Source organism: Microtus oregoni, unplaced genomic scaffold, assembly GCF_018167655.1.
Source record: "Microtus oregoni isolate MIOR12 unplaced genomic scaffold, Mior012 000047F_ref0000412, whole genome shotgun sequence".
Classification (NCBI taxonomy): Eukaryota; Metazoa; Chordata; class Mammalia; order Rodentia; family Cricetidae; genus Microtus; species Microtus oregoni.
Window position 1 is genome coordinate 5851280 of NW_024543221.1, and position 15434 is coordinate 5866713.

Here is a 15434-nt window from a genome sequence, read left to right on the forward strand (position 1 = left end):
TTTGTTTGTTTGTTTGTTCTGGTTTGAGTTTGGTCTTTCAAGACAAGTTTCCCTGTGTAGCCCTGACTGGAACTCACTTTGGAGACCAGACCAGCCTCAAAATCAGATCAGCCTGTCTCTGCATCCTGAATGTTGAGATTAAAGGTGTGTGCCACAACACCCAGCTGTAAATGAATTTATTTAAATGTGAAGCGTGCACATTTGCTTCTCAGGAGGAACAGACAGCCCCCACAGTGACAGACGGGGCTGTGAGCTCAAGCGAAACTCCCTATACTTGGAGGCCCATGTGAATAACAGCTTTACTTGCTGTGTTCAGTGTCACGCCGCTCCGGTGTCCTTACCTGTAAAGTGGGTAAAAATACCCGTCTGCCCTTTGAGGCTGCTGTAAGGTCTAAAAGGTGTCATACATGTACCCCAAATTCAAGCCCCCTCCCCTCGAAACTATAAAATCAAGTGTGTCCATGCTAGACTGCGTCTGGAGCCCTCAAAGGGGAGGTCCACTCTCCACTATTAGACATCGCCAGGCGCTGTCCTCCAGGGAGCTTAAGGACTAGACAATGGTGTGCTCACTTTTTCCTCCAACTTCCTCACCAGACCTGTGCTCAAATCCTCACTCTGTCGTGTTACTTTGTGAATAAGGGGAAGCCAATCGCTGCTCTGCCAAGGCCCCTCATCTCTGAATCAAGACAGTGATGTTGGCTACTTCATGGGGTCTCCCTGGGAGTCCACAGATTTCCCTCCTTGGTTTTAGTTTTTCAATTTCTAGGTTTGGCATATCTTAACAACCACCATTCAAGGCCTTTCAATAGTGTTGCGTCCCATTTGGAGACTTGATCAAACGTTTCAAATAGATAAATATTTGTTATAAAGCTGGAACCCTTCTGTTGTCTGTCTGCCAGGACTTCTCAAGGCCACCAGTCATTTTCATAAATCTAATAATCATATATATATGTATATATATATACATATATATACATATAATCTTAAATTCATTTGTTCTCTTATTTATATAAATTTAGCAGGATTTCAGTTTAAATTGTCTCTCTGGTCTCTCTTTTTTTTAAATGGAGGCATAAGCTTCACCTCTCCAGTTCTCGTGACTATCACAGAAGTTCATGAGCTGGGAAGTTGGCTCAGTTTACCAAGGGTTGCTATGCAAGCACAAGGGCCTGTGTTCAGATTCCCAGGCCCCACAGAAAAGCCAGGCACATATCCATCACCCAAGTGCTAGGAAATGGAGAGTGGGTCCTGGAGCTTGCTGGCTAGATAGCCTTGCCCGGATGCTGAGGCGGAGAGATTCCTGAGATAAAAGCCATCTCAACATCAGCCTTTCACCTCCACATGTCTATACAAGCAAACTCACCTGCACACACACACACGTACACACACACTCACATATGTTGTAGAATAACCTGTTGACAGAGGTTTCTGTCCTGCCCAGTCTTGCAGCCATTCAGTCCCAAAGAAATACACAGAGGTCTACATTAATTATAAACCGTTTGGCCTATTAGCTCAGACTTATTAACTCCTACATCTTACATTAGCCCATAATTCTCGTTTGTGTTAGCCACATGGCTTGGTACCTTTCATCAGCAAGGCCTTTTTATCTTTTCATCTTGCTTCCTCTGCATCTGGGTGACGACTGCAAACTGAACCTTTCTTCTTCCCAGAATTCTCCTGTTCTGGTCTCCCCACCTATTCTTCCTGCCTGGCTACTGCCTGGCCAATCAGCATTTTATTAAATTAATACAAGTGACAAGTCTTTTTTTTTTTTAATATTTATTTATTTAGTATACAATGTTCTGTCTGTATGCCTACAGACCAGAAGAGGGCGCCAGATCTCATTACAGATGGTTGTGAGCCACCATGTGGTTGCTGGGAATTGAACTCAGGACCTTTGGAAGAACAGGCAATGCTCTTAACCACTGAGCCATCTCTCCAGCCCCAAGTGACAAGTCTTTACATAGTACAAGACCATAGTACAAGTCCCACAGCAATAACCATTTTGTACACTGTGAACATCTGTCACTGGGACAAGTTTCATAAAAAGCTGAACAGCAAATAGCTAGGCAGGATAGAGAGGGTAGAAAGGATGCTGGGAAGAAGAAGGGCAGAGATACAGAGTCGCCAGTCAGAGAGGAAGCAGGGGAGCAGTATGGGCAGTGCAGAGTAAAGGTCATCAAGCCATGAGGCAGAAAGTCAATGACTAGAAATGGGTTATTTTAAGTTGTAGGAGCTAGTTAGAAACAAGCCTAAACTATTGGCCAAATTTTCATAATTAATAATAAGTCTCCATGTGGTTATTTGGGAGCTGGCAGGCAGAACAGAAAAATCTGCCTACACACACACACACACACACACACACACACACACCATATTCTAGATAATAACATTTCCTTAGCACAAAAGAAAAATCTTTTCTATAATTTTTCCCATGGAATTACTTCTTGCTGGAAACATGAGTAGGACACTCAAAACTCTGTAACTGTCGGGACAATTGCTCCACAAGTCTATGCAAGGTGGCCCCATTACCCACATTCCTGGATGCCAACTACATATTCTCTAATGCCGAGAGACGGAGTTTACAATTTTTGGCTGTTAAAATACATATTTTTCCATGTGCCTCCAAACCAGTTGGAATTCTATATTCCATTATAGTCTTATTATCTCTTTGGATTAAGACTTAGTCAGATGACATCAGAATGTTTCCTGGCTTTGGCACATGGGTTTTGCTATTTGATCCATCATCCAATCTTGTTTACTAACAACATATAGACATAGTTCCAAGTGCCACTTCACTAGAAGTGAGTGTATACCATCTGCTTCATAGCGGAAAACTGCACCTATGGAGAAGGATATATACCCAAGAGAAACTATCCAGATGTTCCCAGAGCAGCAGGTGGAATGTCATGTAGACGCCACACTTCTGATGACACCCGTCATGCTAGTAGCAATCCCCAATGCACCAACAGAAGATGGCATGATTGTAATGGAATTGTGCACCCTTTCCTGGGGAGGGGTAAACAAATGTCTGTGCCTCAGACAGGGCACTGACAACACACCACAGAAACAATTTCTCCCAAATCTAGCTTAATCAGTGGGCTCACTGAAGTTATGGGTTACAGGCTACTTATTGGAGCATAGATGAATCAAAAACATCTCTGTCACCAAAAAGTCCACCCTAGCATAGGTGGCAACTCCTAAAAACTTGCAGGCTGCTTGTCTCTTCAGTCTCTCCCACCCAACAAGAGCTTATTCTGATAAACCTTGTAGGGAGCCTTGTGAATCTTCTAAGTTTCAGGAAGTTCCTGTGACTTGTGACTTACTTACTCCCTGGGCCTTCTAAAGTTTAGTTCATTTCCTCGGTATGAAGGAATCTTTCTCTAGAAAGGAGTGTTCAATTTGAAAGAAATAGTTATATAATAGGAATACATCTAATGAGCATCTTAAACATGCTTCATAGTGTCTCCTCACGTAGATAAAGAGGCCATAAGTCCTCCAATCATGTTGTTCAAACATGGAAACTCCTTTGTCTGTGAGACGACACTGGGAGACCTGTCACATTCAATATAATTGAGATTTGTTGACTTTTGAAATTACTTGAAGCTACCTTGGATAGCTGCTGAGAAATCAAAGCAAAAGTCAAAAGAATGGCATAGAAAATCCATGTCCTCTGTGACTTGCAAGGTAGCCCAGAAGCAGCGCTACTGAGCTAGCAGGCCATGTGGTGTCAGGTTATCAGCTGCTTTCAAAGATGGCATTCGGTGTTAGGTGAAAACCTGGCCCATCCTGGTGAGCAAAAGGAGCCCACTTTCTGCCGTCTGCCCTGTGCTCATTCATTTCTGACCCTGCCTTCTCATCTTCTGAAGGATTTCAAAGCATCCCTCTGTTGCAGCGGAGGGCCCACTGTTTGTCCCGGCCGCTTGGCTAACTTACACCTGAAATAAAAGAAACTGTATTAATTAAAATACTGCTTGGCCATTAGCTCTAACTTTTTATAGGCTAGCTCTTACATCTTAATTTAGCCCATTTTTATTAATCTATGTATTGCGACGTGGCTGTGGCTTACCAGAGATTTTAACCAACGTCCATATCCGGTGGAGGATCTTTGGCTTTTCTGACTCTGCTCTTCTTCCTCCCAGCAATTTAGTTTTGTTTTTTCTGCCTACCTAAGCTCCGCCCTATCAACTAGGCCAAGGCAGTTTCTTTATTCATTAACCAACGAAAGCAACACACAAACAGAAGGACCTCCTACACCATCCCTCCAGCCAGGTGGCTCCCACAGTCTCCCCACCCCCATGCCACATTCATCACTGCTCCTGTCACACCCAGAGCTCATGGGTCATGGGTAAGCACAGAGGAAAGTGACAAACTGACCCATGAGAACCCATGAGCTTCTGGGCCTGCCACGTCCTCCTCCTCGTTCAGTCTAGGCATATGCCTGTCTGGAGATGGAGTCTGGTTAAAATAAAGAGTTTTAGAAACAAATCCACATTTCCTCATGAACATGTAAGTTACAGGACAGTTCTCCCCTCTGCAAAGTGGGGTGAATTCCAGTCTCTGGGGTTCAGGTTCACAGCTATGGGTCCTCCCAGGCAATGGGTCTGTGCCTCATTCTTCACCTGACTCCTGTGCAGTCCCGAGCAGAGCAATGATGACCTGGTGATGGAGATCCTATCTGACATCCTGGTTCAGCTGCCCCTGACAGTGGAGAACGAGGAAGCCTCAGGGCCTGAGAGTCAGAGCACATTCAAGTTCATCTTGTCAAGTTCAATGTGGGAGAAACTTCAGAACAGTGTTGAAGGTGAGTGGTGGCTCTGGGCTCCTCCTGCTGCAGCCTCATCAGCAAAGACTCTGACCCTGGAGGAAGGTCGAGGGTCTCCCCAGAGGGGAGGTGGCACAGAGAGGAGAACAGGGCTGCAGAGTGAGGGAAGAGGAAATGCGGAGGTACCAAGACCAAAAGTGAAGGAGCAGCCATCACAGCAGACACAGCATAGAGCTCTGCTGGGGCCGCTGCCCACTGCCACTCCACTGCTGCTCTCCCTACCCCCGGGCTCCAGGTAGACTTAGGACAGTGGGATTTAGAAAGGTGCAGTCAGTCTAGCTCTGAGGAGATGTTAAATACCTGGACTGGGAGAATTTTCCAAGTTAAACTTTAACATCCATATTTCCTTTCTTTTATTTTTATTTTTGTTTGTATGTTGGTGGGGTGTGCACTTGAGAACAGGAGCCCGAGAGGACAAAAGTTTCCGATTCTTTGGAGCTGGAGTTGTGCCCAGTTGTTAGCCATGACATGGGTGCTGGAAATCAAATTCAGGTCCTCTGCAAGAGCAAAGAGCTCTTAACCACTGAGCCATCTCTCCAGTCCTATAGTCTCTTTCCAAAACTCATTTGGAGTCAAATGCTGAACAACAGCTTCCCAAAATGCACAGTGATGGCAAAGTCAGTGACAGCACACTGACCCTGGCACAGCGGGGAAACCCTAGGGTGCATCTCTCAGAAAGCTAAATCTAGTCTTCTCTTCTGCCTGCAAGTTTAAAATATATATATGTGTGTGTACACATATGTAGATAGATATATAGAAATATAGATATATATTAAAAAGAGGGTCTCACTAAGGAGCCCTGGCTGGTCTGGAACTCAGAGATCTGCCTGACTGCTTCATGAGAGCCAGAACTACAGATGTGCGCCACCACATCCAGCTGTTTTTACAGGATTCCTGTGGTTTAACACATCCAAGGGAGAGCATATACTTTGTGACACATAAATACTGCAGGAATTTCAAACTTGAGTGCTCATACCTAAAGCTTTCTTTGGTTTATTTGAGACAGAGTCTCACTATGTAGCTCTAGCTATCCTGGAACCCACTCTGTACACCAGGCTGGCCTTGAACTCGCATAAATCTGGTCTCCTGACACAGCTGGTCAGGATTTGCATGTTAGGTGTGATGACACTTGGTATGAGTCATAACAGGCAGGAAGGTTGATTAAAAACACTAAAATATTTGCTATCTACATGCCTCTAGAAAATGTCTACCAAGCCGGGCGGTGGTGGCGCACACCTTTAATCCCAGCACTCAGAGGCAGAGGCAGGCGGATCTCTGTGAGTTCGAGACCAGCCTGGTCTACAAGAGCTAGTTCCAGGACAGGCTCCAAAACCACAAAGAAACCCTGTCTCGAAAAACAAAAAAAAAAAAGAAAAAAAATGTCTACCAACCATGGTCAAAATACATGGGCTTCCTCCAACACCCGTGTCCTTCTTTCCCTATAAACAACACATTTTCCTTTTTTTTTTTTTAAATTCAGGCTATGATCCCCTCATCCACTGCATCCTGATAACCTTTCTGAGCCAAGAAATAGAGCGTTTCAATAAGTTATTATCTGTCATACATAAATCCTTAAAGGATCTTCAACTTGCCATAAAAGGAGAGAGCATCCTCACTCAGGATCTGGAGGAGATCTACGACTCTTTCCTTAGAGTCAAGGTGCCCAAGCTGTGGCAGGTAAGCGGCCAGGGTGCCCAGCCTGTGGCAGGTGAGCAGCCAGGGTGCCCAGGCTATGGGAAGTAGGCAGCCAGGGTGCCCTGGCTGTGGCAGGTAAGCGGCCAGGGTGTCCAGGCTGTGGGAAGTAGGCGGCCAGGGTGCCCAGGCTGTGGCAGGTAAGCGGCCAGGGTGTCCAGGCTGTGGGAAGTAGGCGGCCAGGGTTGTCCAGGCTATGGGAAGTAGGCGGCCAGGGTGCCCAGCCTGTGGGAAGTAGGCGGCCAGGGTGCCCAGCCTGTGGGAAGTAGGCGGCCAGGGTGCCCAGCCTATGGGAAGTAGGCGGTCAGGGTGCCCAGCCTGTGGGAAGTAGGCGGCCAGGGTGCCCAGCCTATGGGAAGTAGGCGGTCAGGGTGCCCAGCCTGTGGCAGGTAAGCGGCCATGCTTCTTGCCTCTAGCCTGAGAGAAATGTCAGCGCTCCACAATGACCAAGTTAACTGACATGAAGAAATGATGTGTGACGGTTGTGCTGATGCACTTTGGGTCAGGTGTGAGTGAATACAGCCAGCTAGAAGGCAGTGTGGCAGTTCTGCCCAAATTTATCTTCGAGGTATTTGCCACAAAGCTGTAACAGCCTGGCTATCTATGAATGGGAATCTGGTTCCATGAACGAAGGTCTGAGCACAGGATGAGACGTGTGCACAGGTCACAAGGACCTCCACAAGGTCTTGGTAAAGTGTTGAAAGTGTTAGAATACGGAGGCATATGTTTGCTTGGGAAACACGCATGTGTCTTAGTTTCAAGAATCACAGAAATTTGTAGAAGGCAAGGCAGATCTCAGTTAGCTCGAGCGGTGTCTTCACGGGCCGTGTGGAGGAAGGCATTGGTTTTAGCCCTAGGTTTTGTAGCAATCGGTCTGCTCTTCTGTCTTGTCTTACTCACGTTTTCAGTCACTATAAAACTTCAAATGTCTGCAAAGGCTGTAAGCTTCATATCCTTAGGGAACACGAAAGTATTACAAATGGCTGCCACCAACACAAAAGTGCTGACAGATGCTACATGGGTGGACCCTGAAAATTGAGGCTCTCCTACACTCTGTAAGGAGGTAATCTCAAAACGCCCCACAGTGTGTAACTCATAGAAACGAGACGTCCATAACAGACAAACCCCACAGAGTGGCTGCCTCCAGCTGCAGGGAACAGAAAACTAAGCGGCACAGGCAAAAAGACCAGGGTTTGTTTGGTTGGTTTTTACTGAGGTGACTGCCGTATTATTGAATGTGCGCCTCAGATAGGAACGTATGGACATATGGTTGATGTGAATTACAGGGCGATACAGTACTTCCAAAAAAAGTATGCAGAAAAAATAGAGGTTAAAGCCATCAGCAACAACAAACACTTTAAAAATTGAATAGTGGACAGTTGAAATGTGACATCTGTAGATTTCATACAGGTAGCCTGGCAGGAGCTGATAGGATTTCTGGGCTCCTGGGCTCAGTGGCCTTGACAGCTATGGATTGGAAGGGCCCAGGGGCTTCATGACTGACCGAGAAAGACAGCTAGGAGAAAGCTGGTCTCATTGGTGCCAGTGCCTTGAGAGCTGGGGCACAGCTGCAGAAGGCTGCGTGGCTGCATGCTGATTGACTCAGCTACCTGGGGATGTCAGCTCGGACAAGCAAGAAAGGGGGAAATGGGAGGTGCGTGGAGCCAGGGGAGCTCTTCAGAGAGGCTTCATGTAGTCAGCCTGGAAGAAACAGTGGGGCCACCAGGAGTGAGGGTGGAGAGAAGAAAGGGCTGGAAGGGCCCAGGCAACAGCTGTCACCTCAGAGAGCAGAGCCAGTGGGTGGGATCTGAGAGGAAGTCGGCAGGGGGCTGGGTGCCCTGGGCTGGGGTGAGATGAATAGGCAGGGACCACTGATTTCTAATAAGGACAGATGAGGGGATGAGGCCATGATCTCCAGCCAGACACCTACTGTCAAGAGAAGATGGAGGAGGCTGAGAACTACAACTCCACTCCCTTCACCCTTGACGTTCGAGGGCTTGTTGTGAACGGAATTAGAGACTGGACAGTGGAGGCTGCAAGCAGAAGGGAACACTGTAGTCAGGAGGCTGGGCCAGCTCTTCTGGGCTGAAGGAAAGGACCGCCCAGTAGGTGATGCTTTGTAACCAGGCAGCCTGGGAAGTCCAAGTGGCTAAAACCCCATGATCATAGACAATGTCCAGAGAAGGGAGAAGAGGGGGAGAGGTGAAGGTTGAAGGGTACTAAACTCCCATGACCACGCCAGGCCCTTCCAGTTAAGGTCATGTGATTTCCTTGATAGTCATTTTCAGACATCGCTGGGTTTTCTGCTAGAAAATGGCATCTCCTGCCAAGGTGTTTCTCCCTGACAGAAATGTGCCTAGTGACCTCTAGACAAGATTTACAGAAATGACGCGCCTCTCCCTCACTCTGCAGAAGAACGCCTACAGGTCCTGCAAGCCCCTGAGCTTCTGGGTGAACGACCTCATCCAGCGGGTGAACTTCTTCAATACCTGGGCCAAAGTGGCCTACGCTGCCATCCACCACCGGTAAGAGCAAGAGCCAAAACTGCTTCCCGTCCCTTCCCTGCTTCGGTGGAGCTCAGCAGTTCCCCTTACTATACTCCCTCAGCCTCTTGGGGTTCTTTTTTCTCACCGTTTCCTTTTGGGGTCTCATGCTGAGAGCTGGAAATATCCAATATTTTGTCTTCCTGCTATTCCATACCATTTCTAGAAAACGGACCAGGGAGACTGCGGAATACTGTGTAAAAAACGTAGTTGTGTCTCCCTGACCCCGTTCTCATGGTGGCCCTGTGATGGGAGATGGTGCTGACCTTGTCTCCATGCTGGTTCAGAAAGGAGTAAGCCACAGCAAGGCAATGATTTACCAAAGTGTCCCGGCTAGAACACAGAGGCATTGTCATGCAAACTCAGTTCTCTGTCTAGCCTGTGCCAGCTGTCTCCTGTGTCCCATGGCACATGAGTGTCAGCCATGGGCAAAGTCTGCAACTCAGCAACAAGTGCTAAGATTCCTCAAGGCCCAGTGAGGCATTTCCACAATCTACCCCTCCTTTCCCCTAAGAGGCCTCAAACTGTGCCCAGTGCCCATCAAAGTATCAAACAGAGGTTGATGTAGGCTGGGGTGAGTAGTGAGAGCCGCATCCTGGAGGGCTGGAGGCAGATGCCAGGCCACTTTGGGGGGGCGGCTACTGACTATGCCCTCAGCTGCCCTGCCTCTGGTGTCTCACCAGGTATATGACATTTGTCACGACCTGGAAACAGTCAACATCAGCCAACCAGAAATTCAGACATCCCACTGACTCTGCTAGCCATTTCGTCGAAGGCTTCCCTGCAAGATACTGGCTCCCCGCTTTCTTCTCTCCACATGGTGAGTGCTAGTACCCAGGACACACCAGCATCTGGCTCCACCACTGGGCCTGAAGACAGCACCAGCACCCGCCCCTGTGGGACCTGAGCCCGTTCTGCCCCCACCTCCTCTCCTTATCCATCTTCCACACACCCAAGGCCCCACTGGGCCTTTCTCATCCCTAAGTCACGGGTTCTATGATATCAAAAATGTAGAACTAAGGCTCCTCCCTAAGGCCTACACAAGAGGAAATATTACACCTCGGACACTCATTTATTAACAGGAATTGATGGCAAGATGTCTGCTGTACCCTACCTGTTCAGCACTAATAGCGGGAAAGGTAGGCACCAAGTGGGCTAAGTCACAGCAGTAGGGAGCCAAGACCCATGGGGGTCTGGAAAGAAGCCACTGCAGATGAGCTCCGCCAGAACAGGAACAGGGAGGTTGGGTTTTTCTGTTTTCTGTTGCATCCCTAGTACCTAATTTGTCCAACACCAGCAAAGCTAGCTGCCAGTCAATACTTGAAGAATGAATGACTTTCCTCATGAGCCTGAGCTAACCAACACTTAGTACAGAGAACAGGGAGACTATAATTGATGGCCAGAGACGGTCTCTGAGCAAAGGGCTTCTAACTAAGTATCAATGAAGTGGGCCAGGAGAGAAAGAACAACATTCACACGGTGCTACAGGCTGCCAGCCCTGTTCTGTTCATACAGGGTTTCCTTGGTGGTCTTTGAGAGTTGTTGCTGTAATTATCTGTATGTCCAGCTAGGGAAAACATGGCACAGAGAAGTTAAGCAACTTGCCTGCAGACCTGGCACTGACATGGTGTTTCACAACCTCGACTCTAAAGGCACCAAGCACACACGTGGTACACAGACATAGATGAAAGCAAAACATTCGCATATAAAATGAAAAGTCTAACAGGAAAAAAAGATTTTAAAAAGGGGGAAAAGGAAAAAAATTTGCCCAAAGTCGTACAACTAAAAGTAGTGTTGAGGACTCTGAGGGAACCATCCAGGTGACCAGATTTTGAACTTAGCCTGACTTAAGAGTTCAACCGAGGACAGACACAGACAGCAAACATGGGGGGAAGCTAGAGAGATGACTGCAGGGGAGGCAGCAGGGAATTGTTGCAGTGGAGAGTCGGGGGGTTCACAGACACCCACTGTGACAGGAAAGGGGTGATTGGTAGGTCAGAAAGGTTCACTCTTGGTCTCGACCACAGAGAAATCCTTCCTCCAGTCAAAAGCTGACCATCGCTGTGGCAGGGGGTCATGGAACAGGAGAGAAGAGACAGATAAAAGGAAATGAGGAAGCCGGGCGGTGGTGGCGCACGCCTTTAATCCCAGCACTTGGGAGGCAGAGGCAGGTGGATCTCTGTGAGTTCGAAACCAGCCTGGTCTACAAGAGCTAGTTCCAGGACAGGCTCCAAAACCACAGAGAAACCCTGTCTCGAAAAAAAAAAAAAAAAAAAAAAAAAGAAATGAGGAGGCAGAAGCATCTAGCCTCCCTGTGTGAGACGATGGGCAAGGAACAGGCAGAGCTCAGTAGGATTCAAGGCCGCCCCGGCTTGGAAAGCTGAGGTCACTGAAATGGGGACACAAGGAGAGGCCCACAGACCCCATGAAAGCCAAGGTCACTGAAATGGGACACAAGGAGAGGCCCACAGACCCCACGAGAGAAATCGTCCTCTGTCCGTACCCTCCCTCTATGCTACATGGGACAAAATTGCAACAGGCAGATCAGCAAGCCCAGAATAACTTCCTCTTCCCCTGCTTGTCAGTATGACAAGGTCTGAGGAAGTCTGGCGCCCTGGGTCACATACTAACCCGTCTATGACCTATCTATCTCTGCTACCAAGAGTACATACGATACAATCATCAGTCCAGGTGAAATCAGAAAAGGCTCAGGTCCCAGCACTAGAAACACAAAGGGAACAGGGAGCTGGACTACAGAAACAGCCCAGGTGTGCAGGCCTGAAAGTATGGTAGCTGGTCCCTCCTATCCTCCATCTCACCCCATAGTGTGTGACACTATTCCTTAGGGAACCAACTAAAATAAGGGTGCCATCAAAGTCCATCTCAGTGAAGTAGGATTACTTCCAGAAGGACTCAAAGACTGCTGCATCACCAAGGCCACCCCAGCTCACAAAAGCTGGAACCCTGGAGCCAACTGGAAAACCAGCAGGCAGCTCAGCAAGCTGCAGTCTTTCCCAGGAAGTCCAGCATGCCCCAGAGCATCTCTCAGCAGTCCTTGAGGAGGGAAGGACCTGGTGTGAAACTGGTCAGTTTCAGAAACATCCTGAAGCTTTTGGATTGTTTACTTGCTGAGTTTTATGGAGCTTCCCTGTGGGATGCAATGTTTCACCTCTCTTGAGAACATTCTGCATCTTTCCAAGCTTCCCCCTAAGAGTGAATGTTTTATCTAGGAATAAACCAATACACAGCCTCCCATTACCCCTCCTTCCTGTCTCCTCCTCCATCTCCACGTGGCAGCCATGGTGCCCACCCCACAGGAAACCAGAGTCTTACCAGAAACTTTGGCACTGTTTTTCTTCACAGCCTTTCTTACTGCTGTGCTTCAAGACTATGGAAGGGCCCAGGGAATCTCCATGGACATGCTGACTTTCTCTCACAAAGTGATTCATAGAACCAGCACTATGCAGGAGGATGAATTTTCTAAACTGCTCCAGAAGAGGCTCAACATAGTCAGGAGAGCCTTCCAGGTACTGGGTGCCGAGGTGACTAGAAAGGGTACAGTCTCCATTTTATGACTAAAGGTATGGCTTGGTTAGGCATTCAGCTCAAATTTTAGTGTTCACAGTGCCGTAGGTTCTTCGTGGTTTTGAATCCTCATGTCTACATGAGGTTTTTGTGCCAACACCATGCTGTCTTTCTCACCATAGCTATGTAGAATAGTTTGAGTTAATGTTATATATCAAGCTATGTTCTTTCTGCTTAGAACTGCTTTAGCTATCTGTGATCTTTAGTATTTCCACACAAATTTTAGATTTTTTTTTCTAGTTCTGTGAAGATTATCATTGGCATTTTGGTAGAAATTGTATTGAATCGGAATACAACTTCTTTTGTGATGCAGCCATTTCACACACTGTCAGTACAGGAGCATAGTCTTCCCATCATCTGATGGCTTCAATTTTTTTTCAACATCTTAAAATTTTCCTAATAGAAGTCTTTTACCTCCATCGTTATGTTCATTCCTAGATTCTTTATGTCTTCAGTTACTGTAAATAGGATATTTTTCCTGATATCTTTATCAGCAAGTTCAGTTTTTGTTAATCCTTTTTTTTTTTTTTTTTTTTTTTTTGATTTTTCGAGACAGGGTTTCTCCGTAGCTTTTGGTTCCTGTCCTGGAACTAGCTCTTGTAGACCAGGCTGGCCTCGAACTCACAGAGATCCGCCTGCCTCTGCCTCCCGAGCCTTTAATCCCAGCAAGTTCAGTTTTTATGTATATAAAACCTACTAATTTGGGTGGGGGATTGGTTTTGTGGTTTTTGTTTGTTTTTTTGAGCAGGGTCTCAATATGTAGCTCTAGCTGTAGCAGAACTCAAACTCTAAACACCAGGCTGGCCTGGACTCAGAGATCCGCCTGCCTCTGCCTCTGCCTCCTGAGTGCTGGGATTAAAGGTGTGCGCCACCACACTAAAAATTACTGATGGATTTTCTAAATTTTTACTTTGTTTCCTGCTACTCTATTGAAAGCGTTTTGCTGAAGTCCATCGGGTCTTTCAAGAATGAAACAATTTTATCTGCCAGAAGGAATGGTATCCTGGTTAGTTTTTTGTCAGCTCGACACAAGGTCAAATTATCTGAAAAGAACCCTCAATGGAGAAAATGCCTCCATCGGGTTACTTGCGGGCAAGTCTATAGGGCATTGTTTTGACTAAGGAATGCTGTGTATGTTCCAGCTCCTGGGGGAAGTGCTACCCCCCTGGGCAGATGATCCTGGTTTATAAGAAGGGCTGAGCAAGCCTTGGGGTGCAGGCCAGGAAACAGTATTATTCCATGGCCTCTACTTCAGTTCCTGCCTCCAGGTTCCCTACCCTACTTGAGCTATCTTGGCTTCCTTCAGTGGACCGTGACCCGAGATATTTAAGCTAAATAAATCCTTTTTCTCCCTACGTTGCTTTTGGCCACGGTCTTTAACACAGCAACAGAGATCTGTCTAAGAAAGTTTTACTTCCTTCCTGATTTGTCTCCTTTACACCTTTTTCTTGTATTCTTTTATGATGGTTATGAGCCACGTGGTTGCTGGGAATTGAACTAACAACCTCTGGAAGAGCAGCCAGTGCTCTTAACCACTGAGCCATCTCTCCAGCCCTTTCTTGTATTCTTGAACACTCTATTCAGTATGAGTGAAGATGAACTCTTGTGCTGTTTTACATCTCTAGCATACTGTCACTATAAGCTGTAGATCACCTTTATTATAAGGAGGAAGGCTCTGTCTTTCCCTAGTTAGCTCAGGATCTTTATCATGAAGGTATGTGGAATTTCTAAACACTTTTTCTGCCTTCTGTTGAGATGATCGTGTGATTTATCTTTACATTTATTACTTACATTTGTATTGATTTGTATGTTATTGTGTAACATCTTATTCTTTTGGTTTTTTGAGAGGCCCGCCACCCAGCTCCCAAATCACACACAGAGGCCTATTCTTAGTCATGAATGATTGGCCTTAGCTTGTTTCTTGCCAGCTTTTCTTAAATTATCCTGTCTACCTTTTGCCTCTGGGCTTTAATCTTTCTCTATATCTATATACCTTTCCTTCCTTCCTTCCTTCCTTCCTTCCTTCCTCCCTCCCTCCCTCCCTCTTTCTCCATGACTGGCTGGGTGGCTAGGCCCTGATGTCCTCCTCTCCTTGTTCTCCTGTTCCTCTTTCTCCTTCCAGATTTTTCCTTCTATTTACACTCTCTGCCTGCTAGCCCCGCCTACCCTCACTCCTGCTTTGCTACTTGCCATCAGGTGTTTCTGACAAGCAAAGAATTACAGCTTCACCGTTAATCAGGTGCAGCATAAACACCCTGAAAATAATATTCCCACCAGTATGTCAAACCAACCTTGCATCCCTGGGGTGAACCAGCTTGGCTGTGATGTATGATCTTAATGCGGTCTTAAAATCAGTTTCCATGTGTTTTGTGAAGCTTTCTTGTATATGTTCATTTGGGAGAATAATCTGCCGGTTTCTTGTCTTTATTCCAGTTCAGGACCAGCCTTCTGCTGGCTCCACATAAAGAGCTTGGTAATGTTCTTCCCCTCTCTGTTTCATGGAGGCTAACAAGTATCAGAATCAGGTCTTCTTCAAAGCTGGAAGATTTAGCCGCATATCACTTCTCCAGCCTTAACTGTTACTTTGCACTGAGACTTTTATTTATTTATTTATTTATTTATTTATTTATTTATTTATTTATTTTGGTTTTTCGAGACAGGGTTTCTCTGTGGCTTTGGAGCCTGTCCTGGAACTAGCTCTGTAGACCAGTGCACTGAGACTTTTAATCAATGCTTTTTTTCCCTCCTGGTTTGCTATGGATAAATTTAGAGTGATATATTCTAGCTTT

General features: G+C 46.6%; 1 protein-coding gene across 1 annotated transcript in view; it reads left to right on the forward strand.

The window, feature by feature from the left end:
* Positions 1-15434, forward strand: part of Dnah14 (dynein axonemal heavy chain 14) — a 257032-nt gene that overhangs the window by 238014 nt on the left and 3584 nt on the right. The window contains exons 79-84 of the mRNA XM_041635247.1: positions 4638-4804; positions 6306-6502; positions 8930-9042; positions 9744-9880; positions 12424-12587; positions 13140-13142. Coding sequence (XP_041491181.1) covers positions 4638-4804; positions 6306-6502; positions 8930-9042; positions 9744-9880; positions 12424-12587; positions 13140-13142 — 781 coding nt within the window. The remainder of the gene's footprint in view (positions 1-4637; positions 4805-6305; positions 6503-8929; positions 9043-9743; positions 9881-12423; positions 12588-13139; positions 13143-15434) is intronic.